Source organism: Geotrypetes seraphini, chromosome 5, assembly GCF_902459505.1.
Source record: "Geotrypetes seraphini chromosome 5, aGeoSer1.1, whole genome shotgun sequence".
Taxonomy (NCBI): domain Eukaryota; kingdom Metazoa; phylum Chordata; class Amphibia; order Gymnophiona; family Dermophiidae; genus Geotrypetes; species Geotrypetes seraphini.
The window spans coordinates 46,082,036-46,094,381 of NC_047088.1; the positions used below are offsets into that span (position 1 = coordinate 46,082,036).

Below are 12,346 nucleotides of genomic sequence, written 5' to 3' on the forward strand. Positions count from 1 at the left end.
CTCTTCTCTGGACCCTTTCGAGTAGCACCGTGTCCTTCTTCTCTGGATGTTTTATGTCAGATAGCTGTGAGCTTGCTAAGATAGCAGGCATGCCACAGTTTGGAAACAATCAAGACCATAGATGGTAGCACTCTAGAGACGTGATACTTCTCTACGTACCACTGCTAGGCACACTCGTAAAACTTTGCAAGGAGAATCAGCCATCCCCGTAGGTTGCCAGTGTAACAAAAAACAATTAAGGTAACAAAGGCACTGGATGAACCAATATATCAGAAAAGAGCTAAGCATAGAAACATGACGGCAGATAAAGGTCAAATGGCCCATCCAGTCTACCCATCTGCAGCATCCACTATCTCCTCCTCTTCCTATTGGCTAAGGCTCTTAACATTTACATCTCCTCTTCCTATAGGCTAAGGCTCTTTGCACCTGCATCGTTAGGTCATAGAGCTGCCCATCCACAGTAATCATTATCTCTTTCTCTCTCCGAGAGATCCCACATGCCTATCCCAGGCCCTCTTGAATTCAGACACAGTCTCCGTTTCCACCACCTCTTCCGGGAGATTGTTCCACGCATCTACCATCCTTTGTGCAAAAAAGTATTTCCTCAGATTATGCCAGAGCCTATCGCCTCTTAACTTCATCCTATGCCCTTGCATTGCAGTTTCCTTTCAACATGAAAGAGACTCTACTCATGCACATTTATATTACGTAGGTATTTAAACGTCTCTAGCATATCTCCCTTCTCCCAACTTTCCTCCAAAGTATACAGATTGAGATCTTTAAGTCTGTCTCCTGAGGGGGATGAGATTGAATGAGACTGAAAGAGGAAGTATATATTTTAACTGTGTTTCAATGTTACCATAAGCTTTCATTAAAACAATTATTTATATAAGTTTGCTGGATTATAAAGGATTGTTTTTGAGAAAGAGAAGAACAAAATTACAGAAAAGATTTGAGATCACTATTGTTTTTATATATAAAGACAAACAGTATTGGAAAGAAGGGATAAGAGACAAATACTGGAAGTCAATAGAAAGTGTTATGTTAGATTGGCAATGAAGGGAATATATAAGCAGATTATTGAAGTTTATAGGAAGGATTTGTGTACGTAGATAGGAAGGGTTCGTGACAAGTGATTATGTCTAACCAAATAACTGACAGGCATTAAGTATGATAACTGGCAATGTAAAAATAAACGTACCCTTTGTCTTTCTAGGTCTTGGATTTTTATTATGGGCATTTCCCATCAACTCACTTTTTCCCATTACTAACGATCATTTGGTTTCTACAGTTAGGGAAAACTACAGTGCATTTGAAGAGAACACCGAATGATTTCTATGAGTACTCTAAATTTAAAAAAATAAATAAATAAATAAATAAAAATTTATACTAGAGGGGCGCTACCTTAATACTTGCTAGCAATTAATGTCGGTCCGTTTTCCAGTACATGAGTTATTATTTGTTGTATTATGACATATGTCAACTTCAGTGTCTTTGGAAATACGAGTGGATTTCCATTTATGAGCACTCTCTATAATTATCAATATAAAGAAAGAAGATTTATTCATTTATTTATTATTCATGTCTCTACAATAATTGGAACATATTGCATAGGGTTCTTATGATCCACTCCTTTCCCAAATGGTAATATTAATTAATGTTGTGCTAACATACCGAAGTGAGAATAACTTCTGCTTTTTATTTCTTAAACCCCAAGCCAAGTTTTTGAGTGTTCCAACAGAGAAACATATTCTATAATGTTAACCCATTAAAAGTTGTTCACTTCTTGTTAGAAAAATTATTTGTCTAGCTTTAAGCAATGTGTATTGTTCTGTTTGGTTTTTTTCCCTTAATGAAATATATTATGAGCTAAACAACTATGACTTTGCTAGATTTCTATTTATGAGTACTCAATATAATTAGCAATATAAAAGAAAAAACTATTGTTCCTTTACTTATCAGAACAGTTTTGAAAAACTTCTAGCAGTCTTTCTCTCTCTGCCTTTTCTTGGAACTTGTAAAAGAAATGTTACTTCCTCTTTTTCTTATATATTCTCTGATACACGTAGGAATACTTTCTGGTTTAATACAATACAATCAGCGTTTGGCTTTATTAAAAAAAAAAAAAAATGGTTCTAACTGTTGCTTAAGAACTTTTCTAATAAGTTGCTGAAGGAAATATCCAGTCCTATTGATTGGAATTCAAAAATATTGTAGTTTAGGTCTTTTTGCTGATTGAATATTAGTGAAAGTCAATATTGGTGAATCAAACAAAATTGAACCCATGATTCGATAGAATCCCATGGGAAGGACATTTCTCCCATAAATCCTATTTTATTTTAATTTTTAGGGTTTATCATCTTTATTTTAGTATGTTTCAATACAACCTATGTGTTAATATGTCTAAGGCTATAGCTTAGCCATCCTTTTGCTTGGGTTTGACTCTTTGCTAATTCATATTTATGTTTAGCATATTACTCCTGTCCTTTGAACATCATATGCCATTGTAACTATAATTCCCTTAGGCTGACAAATATAATTCAGCCATTACATATATTAGACCTTAGTCTATTTGAATTAAAGCAGATAAGTTTTTGTTTTCTTTTGTATGTCATCTTTTAACGCTGTACCTATCCTGTTAGTAATATTGCTCAGGTATTGTTGGAAACAAGTTAGATGATATATACAGTACAGATATTTCTGCCTTATTAATTGTGTATCACTTCACAAAGACAATTGCCATATCAGAGGAAGCTGTATGCTACATGAGAATCCGTGTTTACACCCTTTTAATTAATTAATGACTTATTTACATAATTATGGACTAATGCTATTTGAAATATCATCGATGAAAAATTTTCAGCCGTATGAAACCCTGATGACGGATGAGCCCCAAAGGAAGGATCGTGCTACCAGAGAAAGCGCCTAGACTTACCAGCAAAGACTTCCTGACTGTTGCTACCAAAGACAGGATGACCTTTATGACCTTGAACTTCTACAGCTTTAATTATGGACTTATTAATTTGCACTTTAACTCTTTTATGGACTCATGCAGTATTAGTATATATATTTTTTCATGTGTTGATAATTATTTCTAACAGCCCTATTGCAAGATTTGGGTGTTTTTCTTGATTGTGACTTTATGCATTTTCATCCTGTTTTGACTCCCACAATAGCTCCCTAGTTATTTTCCCTTCCAGTCAGATTCTTTCCATCCCCTTTCTTGCTGCTAAGCTGAGGAGAAGTGCAGTGAAGAAGAAGTGATGAGCCCAGCTGAAGGATGATGACGTAAGATTTGATGTGGTTACCTGGACTTTCACCCCTGGCGTCTGGACCCAGTCGAGTCTGCACTGATCCCAGCTATTTTGGAAGAGCATGGAAATAATCTAACTTGTTAATTTATCCCTCCATCCCTTTTGGATGTAGTATGCTCATAACAGGATGAAGCCATAAAAGGAGAATATATTAAAACGTATCAGATTAAATTATGAACCCCTGCAGATGCCTAGTTGCTCGAACTATCCCAAATGTTGAAATAGAGACCCATACACAACATTTTTGATAATCTTGACTTGGCCGATTTTGATGCACCTCCCTATGAAACACCAATAGCTGATTTCCCCTCCCAAGAGCCACCACCACGTCAGTACTTTATTCTGATATTTCTAACACACTTGTGTAAGCTCTGCAGTCATGCCTACCTGACTTTTACATTGCATATTATCCTAATTATTGATTGCATATTATCACATTGTATTAATAATTTTATTGTGACATGTTATGCTGCTCTGTTCCGGGTTAGTATAGTATGGGTGGGCACTTGTCCTTTTCATTTTTACCATATACAATTTCAAGTACGTGGCCCTATGCCTGTGCTGTATGATCACTGACACAATCTACCTGCCCGAATATCCGGATGTCAAAGCCACCTGAAGGGGCTTTGAAGAGGGGATGAGAGGGAAAAGAGGATGAGATGAAGAAGAAGAAGACCTGGTGTGATATAGGTGAAGCAGGACAAGTCCTTTGGATAAAGGTGAAGTAACCAGACCTCACAAGAGAAAAACCCCCTCCCCTCCTTCTTGCTCTAATAAATCAGTATATGAACTGTAAAAAATATTTCATAACCCACTTGCCAGCTGGCCTATAGTGATTGAGAAATGTTCTGTTTCTGAGTTAGCTATGGTAAGCAAAAACTTGTAAGAAACAAGACTTAAATTCCGATGCATGGCACCTGGCCGGATATTATGCAAAGAGGAACACAGCTCATGGTCAGCAAAACAGAGTACTCAAGAACATTATTTAGCAAGATATATCATGTGTTACCACAGCAGAGAAGGAATTTTGGACTCGGAATTGCATATATGGTAAGGGGAAAAGGACATTTGCAGGAAAAGGTTAGGCCTTACGGCAAACTGAACAGACGTATAAGATGACACAAATAGATAAGCCAATAAATGAATCTACTTATGTATTGACGTATAAGAAAAACAACCAATAAAGATGTATCATGTGATTTAGGCTAACGTGGTATTGACCACCAAAAAATGTATAAAATCAGGCCTATAAGCAGAAGTAAGCTGAACAGACATCAGAGGACCCTCAGGCCTGAGGATCACATCTGTTCCATTATATGCTGAATGATTTATTATTGTAAGCTGTTACTGATTTGTTAATAAATGTATACCTATTGAAACCAGTATATAGTGTGTGGAGTCTCCATTACGAGGTAGGCCTAGACAGCGGCCTACTTCACTCCATATGCCTTATCATGAAGGCCACACATCATTTTAGCACATTGCACCCAAGAAACCTGAATAAGAGGACACCAGCACCATACATGATAAAAGGTTCCGGTCTGTCCACACCCTCTCCAGCAAAAGGAGACAATGCCCGTGAGAAAAAAGAAAGTCTAGTAGGAGACAAATACCATCTGTACAAAACTTTCAAAGCTTGCTCATTCAAATTAGCAGAGATAGAGACTGTAAAAGAATCATCATGTACACAAGACCATTCTTTGTCAGAAAACACTTATCCCAAGTCAGCCTCCCACTTAACCATATAAGTTGGTTTATTAGAACTAGACCCCTGTAACACAGAGTAAAAGCTAGCAATATAATGTTTATGACCAGGGCTACCCATTAATAATTCTTCTATTGGAAATAAGGGAGAATCAAAAGATTTTCCATATGGGGAAGTAATTAGCAAATGATTTTATTGTAGATAAATAAAAAAGTCAGAGTGAGGAATGTTAAACTCCTCACAATGTTGCTGAACAGACTTAAGTATCCCCCCCCCATCAAACAAATTCCCAAGAACCTGAATGCCCAACCAAACTCAACCAGTAAAAAGTGAGGTCGTCCATCCAGGAGCAAACAGATACAATGCTGTAAGAGGGGTACAAAGAGATAATCGTTTGGTACCTAACAGTTTGTTCATTTCTGCTCTCTACTTAAGAAGTGTAGGCGGCCTACACTTCTTAAGTAGAGAACAGAAATGAACAAAATACAAGGCGGCTGCCTTCACCCAACTTGGATGGCAGATATCCTTCACCCACTAGTAAGATGGCAGATATCCTTGTTGTATATGAACTCAGACCTTAGGTGCAGGAGCATACCAATCCATTAAGTTCTGTAACTGAGCAGCTAAATAATATCGATAGAGATCCGAACACCCAGCCCCTCAGCTGTTTTCCTAATCAAAATCGTTTAAGCAATACATAGTGGACATTTTATCCAAATATAATCAAACCCTTATTTCTGACCTGGGTAAACTAACTAGTAAAATCTGACAGAGATAAAAAAAACTTGGGAAGCAGCATCATTTTGCAAAATCACCAACCACGTATGACTGATGCCATGCCAACTATCCAAAGCCACAGACAATTCAACAAGCAACTTACCATAGTTAAGCTGAAAAATGGAAGAAAGATTTCCAGACACCTTAACACCTAAATATGTACATAGTTGTAAGCTCATCCAAAAGGAAGTTCCTGTTTAAGAGTATCAACAGTAGAGGGATTCAAATTTATGTTAAGAAGCTCTGATTTGAACCCCACAGAACCCCAAATGTTCTCAGCTCCTGGAGCACATAGGGGAGTGAAGCAGCAGGGTCACTTACAGTCAGGAGAATATTGTCCGCAAAAAAATATATCTTATATTCCTCTTATGCCACTGTCACTCCCTTTATCTGCAACTGATTCCTAATCCTTGCTGCAAAGGGTTCAACGACCAAAGCAAAGAGTAAAGGGAAGAGGGGGCAGCCTTGTCAGGTGCCCCTCTGTAACGCAAAAGCCCCAGCGTATCTCCTATTCACTCGAATCCTAGCTGTAGGGGCAGAGTACAATGCCATGATCCAACTCCTAAAATTTGGGCCCATACCAAAATGTTGTAGTGTATATACAACATACAATGCCACTCCACCCTATCAAAGGCCTTCTCCACATCAATAGCCAAGAGGGCCAAGTGAACCTCTTGTCACTTTGCATATCTGATTAATTCTATGGTTTTTCTAACATTATCACTAGTAGATTGCTATGAGTTTTAACATCTAAATTTAATAATGAAATTGGGTGGTATGACCCACAGAGAGTTGGATCTTTCCCCGGTTTAGGAAGTACAGTCACTCCAACTTCTAACATAGAAGAGGGCAGCCTACCACCCAGTAGAACATCATTAAAAACCTCAACCAAAATTGGAGCCACCTGCCCTCGCAAACTTTTATAGAATTTTGAAGTTAGACTATCTAGCCCAGGCGATTTTTCTCATTTTTAAAGAGGAAATAGCCTCTTGAACCTCCAACAATTGAATGGGATGCTCATGGAACAGCACCTGCTTGCTAGTAAGGTGAGGGAGGCATGCATCCACCAAATATGAGGTGATTTCTGCAGAAGTAGGGCTCACCTCTGAGCTATATAAAGATTGATAGAACTGCAAAAAAGAAGTCATGAATCTTAGGAGAATCAGTCACAACAGTCCCCTGAGAATCTCTCAATATGTATATAAAAGACTAATTGTCTAGCTTTTAACTGATGGGCAACAAGTCTACTAGCTCTATTACCCTCTTCAAAGAAAGTTCGCTGGGCCATAAGCAAATCAAAATGCACTTTATCAGCCCACAGTGCTTTAAGTTGTTCTAGAAGCATAGTAGACCTCCAAGCAAAAAACTGCTATTCACAAAGCTGTATTTCCTGACACAACAGCACATCTTTCTGCTCTCTCTGATGTTTTCAACGGGATTGCCAATTTAAGCAGAAAACCCCTAATATAAGCTTTAAAGCCATCCCAAATAACTCCCCAGGTAGATTCCCTGCCTGTATTACATTTAAAATATTCGAGTATAACCCCTTGCACATCAACCATGAACTCCTCATAATCCAGAATAGAATCGTTTAACTTCCAAAATTGAAGAGGTTTATCCTGACACCCAAACAAAAAATCCATAGAAACAGGAGCATGATCCGACCAAGTAATTACATCAATTTCAGCTCCTGTCATCCCAGAGACAATCCGCTTGTCCACAAAGAGATAGCCCAAACGTGAGTAAGAGTCATGAACATGGGAATAGAAAGTAAATTGCTTATCTTTGGGGTGAAAAACTCTCCACGCATCCACAAGCCCCATATTAGCTATAAAAGCCTGGTGCTCGTCTATCCTGAAGATGATATCTAACAGCACTTATATTATCTAAAGGGAGAAATATAGTAACATTAAAATCACCACCAATGAGATGTTAGCTGTCTTTCCAGATTAAGAAAGAAGATCTTTTCGTTCTCATTGGGCACAAATACTGACAAAATTATACAATGACCCTGTCAGATTCATATGAAGAGCTCAAATTGATACCTGGCAGTACCTTGAATTTTCCTAGAAGGATGAGAAGCAAACACTTGAAGGGGAAAATCCTTAGATAGGAGAAGGTGTTCACCTCGCCTTTTAAAATGTGTTTCTTGAAGTAAACCATCTGAGGCATTTATAGTCTCCTAAGCTCTTTAAACAAACATTACCTCTTAAAAAGTAGAGTTTAGACCTTTATAACATTTAAAGTAACTACTCGTAAAGCCATGGAAAACAAGAAGAAGAAAGAAATAAAAATATAACTGGCTCTATAAATAAAAATCCAAATTGTTGTGAAACACACTAAAATCTTTAAGATTTGGCTAAAGTACAAGTCACAACTACCTACAACAGGTAATAGAGAGAGGTACAAGTTGCTACAAATTGAGCAAAGATGGATCGACCGCCTGCATAGTTTATAACCACAGGGGCTAAATGTAGCAATTAATTGGCAGATCTTTTTTTGACCTAACAAGTTTTGGGAAGATGTCATTTTACTTTTATTTTTAATATTCTAGATAAAAGCTATCTTCAGGCTGTGTTGGTTAAATGACACTGAGTTCCGATTGATTTCTGCTTCGGATATAACCTATAGAGGGCATTATGGGCCTCTGTTTGTGTGAATGACACCCGGAAGTGATTACATATGATTTCTGCTTCAGATATAACCTATAGAGGGCATTATGGGCCTCTGTTTGTGTGAATGACACCCGGAAGTGATTACATATGATTTCTGCTTCAGATATAACCTATAGAGGGCATTATGGGCCTCTGTTTGTGTGAATGACACCCGGAAGTTATCATATATGATAGTATTATTTAAGTTAAACCCAGGGTGTTTAAATAATGTAGCGCTTTATGCCGGTCAGAATTCTGACCGGAAGTGAAGTCAGACGCTCTCCTGGGGTTTAAATTCCATGATTTTCCTCAATGATTCGATCAGGCTCATAGTCGGAGCTGGACACTGTAGTGACTGTGTCCCGGTAACGTACAGATTCTTTCTCAAATTTGTAAATGTGATTTTGCAGCGCCGGCAGTGTGAACAGGTACTTTAGGAGGGTTGATTCTATATATTGATTTCTACTCGTCTGAGGTTTACATTAGGTTTTATTACTGCTGAAGGGGTTGGGTTCATGATAATCCAATCATTTGTGAAATATCAATAGAGAGTGTATTGGACCAATGATAGCTCACTTTATAGTTATTAGCCTTGAAAAAAACATCGGGCTTTTAGCTGTGAGCGTTTGAGATCCCATGTACCTCTCTATATTACCTGTTGTGGGTAGTTGTGACTTGTACTTTAGCCAAGTCTTAAAAATTTTAGTCTATAAATAAAAAAACCTGCCTACAAAACAAACCCAAAAGCAAAAAGTAACAGGTTAATAAAAAAAAAAAAAAACAGTCCAACTCATTAAGTTCATGTCTTATTATTCCTTTTTTGCACTGAACGTAAACTCCCCCTTCCAGCGGACACACGCTGCCATCTTGGTAGCAAAATAGGTGATGAGGGAGGTTCTGACTGTAAAATCACCCTCAACAATCCTTCCCAAGGACTTCAGAGTCTGCAGCGCTGAGGACTTCGACATTACTCTATGCATTTTCCCATCGCAATTAAATTGTAATCCAAAAGGAAACGTTCAACGATAATGGATCTATTCTAAGGGCAGTTCCGCTATGAACTCGTGCAGCTCCCTCCTCCTTCTCAGTGTTATTGGGGGAAATATTAGTGAAAACCGAAATCTCAAATGTATCCCAAAAGATCTGCTCTTGCTTTCTTGCTGCTGCATAAATAAGCTTCTTTTGGGGAATAGTTATGAAAACAGACCCCAACATCCTTATCAACATTTGGCTGAGTCAGCCCCAAAGCTCGATGTGCCCATTCCACTTTCATGTGCTGAGAGGAATCTCCACTTTTTCACAGTGATCTTCTGAACAACATCTTTATAGTCCTTGTACTCAGGAGTGTCAGGGACACCTCAGATCCTTAAGTTGAGATACTGACTGCGATGGTTCTGGATAAACTATACATTAAAAAAATATAATACAATACAAACATTTATACATATCACATATAGCAAAACATATGCCCTCAAAAATGTATCTTTACCTGGAGAAAGTAATGTACAATTTTTTATCCAGTGACTCTCTCCATATGGATAGCTTCTTTCAACACATTCTGCTCTCACCTTGAGACAAACTGCATCATTTGGGTCTGAGTTTTTGTACTCAGAACGCCAAAGATTTTTGCTCCGTTCCTAGATTGATAAAAAATGGGTTTGAGAATACTGCACGAGTCAAACTTGTTAAACAAATCAAATGAACACACAGAATGAAAGAGTGTGTGGAGCTGAAGGGCTGAGCTTTGTAAAGAGTGAATAGGTTCACCCTAGACAACCAAGGGCCAACAAGACAAAAGGGCTTCTCACCTAGTGTGAGAACATTTTTCTTCGGGTCTAGTTCCAAACATCTAAGTTCCATCGAGGATGTTTTACAGAACATTTGATTATCGCTGCACGACATCTATGCCTAACCCGACCTTGGGAACACCCAAAGCCCTCCCATAGCATGCCTCCACCATGCCCATCTCATGCTATGGATGCACAGAGGCTGGGCCACCTCGTTAGACATTCAGAAAGATTGCTTCAATTATCGGCACTTGGACATCCTAGCAGTTGAACGTCCAAGTGCCAATTTAGGATGCTTTTTGGATGTTTATGTTTTTTGATTATGAGATGGGGCAAAATAGTGTCTGGATAGAATGGAAAACATCTTGGGGACCCTTTTATAAAGCTGCGGTAGCGATTCCCGCACAGCAAATGCCTCACCAGAATAGATTACAAGTTACCCCTAATAATGAACAAGAAATCATAATACAGGCAGCACAGGGAAATTGGATGCCACAGAGGGGCAGGTTTCTAAGGATGACCTGGTATGGGCGTGGGTGGCCTAATAGATAAACAATATCAGTGCTGGACATGTGGTAAGATGGAATATAGCAGAGAATGTAGGTCCAGTACTTCTTTGTGGTCAAGGATTTAGCTGAAGGGGGTTTAGTGCCCTCGAAGGAGAAGCAGAGGATAGCAGGCTAATCAGTGGGGAGGTCCCATGGTCAAACCCTGGTATCCTCTCAAAGTGGCACTGCCCATTCAGTTCCTCTGGGCTGCATCCCATTTGCTACACTGGGGCTCGCTGCTGTGGCTTATGAATAATAATAATAACTTTATTTTTCTATACCGCCATAGTCAAACTGACTTCTAGGCGGTTCACATAGAAAGAAGGCTGGACAATCAGTGAATTACAAAATGCAAGAAGAAGGAAGTTACATCATGAATTGGAGAAGCATGGGGAAAGAATACATGAGAGAAGAAAGATGTTACATAATACAATGGGGTTATAACGGGAAGGAAAAAAAAAAAAAAAAAAGTACCTGAGAGAGGTGATCTGATTAAGCAAGGAATTTGCCAAATAGAACGGTTTTAATTGATTTTCGGAATGTGTTGTAGGTCTGTCTGGCTTTATTTATGTGGTTTCCCAGCCAGGATTGCTGTCTGTTTGCTTGGAACATGAAGGTTCTGTCTAGGAAGGATTTGTATTTGCAGCCTGTGATCTTTGGGTATGCAAAGATGTTTTTGTTTCTGGTTGTATGTGTGGGGTTGTGTAGAGTGAAGTGTGTTTGCAGGTAGGAAGGTGCTAGGCTCCAGACTTGTTTGAAGCAGATACAAGCAAATTTGAACAGTATTCGTGCCTCCACAGGTAGCCAGTGTAATTTCTTGTAATAGGGGCTAATGTGGTCTTTTTTTCTCAGTCCGAAGATCATGCGAACTGCAGTGTTTTGCACTAATCTTAATTTTTGTACTGTTTTTTTTGGGATACCCAGGTAGGTGATGTTGCAGTAATCTAGGGTAGATAGGATCAGCGACTGCGCCAGTAATCTGAATGATGTTGTGTCAAAGTATTTTTTAATAGTCCTTAGCTTCCACAGCATGTAAAAGCATTTCTTCACCAGTAGGTTTGTGTGGTCAGTCATGGTTAAGTGAGTATCTAGAGTGATACCCAGTATTTTTATGGTTTTGGCGATTTGATATTCATGGCCGTTTATTTTTAACAATGTTTTCGTTATTTTGTTGTTGAGGCTTGCCAAAAAGACTTTTGTTTTCTCTGAGTTTAGTTTTAGTTTGAAGCTGGTGGTCCATTTTTCAATTTCTATCATTGTGTGTGAGAGGTTATCTATAGTTTCATTTGTGATGTCATTTAAGGGGATTAGGATCAGGGCCTTAGGCGTATATCCCGTGCATTACATGCTGCAACAGGGAGGGGAAGGCTCTCCACTATATATACGTCTGCGTATATATAGTGGAGAGAGAAACAATGGACAGGAAAACTGAATTTAGATATAACCTAAGCTATTAGTTAAAAAAAAAAGAGAAGAAACTTGGAAAGGTAGAGGACAAGGAGCAAGGGTTAGAAGGAGGAATTAGGGACAGGGGAAAATTTGTGGAATATAGCCAACTATA

The 12,346-nt window shown here is 38.5% G+C and overlaps 1 protein-coding gene across 2 annotated transcripts in view; it reads right to left on the reverse strand.

Moving 5' to 3' along the window:
* Positions 1 to 12,346, reverse strand: part of IL13RA1 (interleukin 13 receptor subunit alpha 1) — an 87,399-nt gene that overhangs the window by 42,761 nt on the left and 32,292 nt on the right. For both annotated transcript variants that reach the window (XR_004539535.1, XM_033945372.1), the window contains exon 3: positions 9,940 to 10,087. Coding sequence is in view for 1 of the 2 variants with exons in the window: in XM_033945372.1 (XP_033801263.1) it covers positions 9,940 to 10,087 (148 nt within the window). In the remaining variant the exon portion in view is untranslated. The remainder of the gene's footprint in view (positions 1 to 9,939; positions 10,088 to 12,346) is intronic.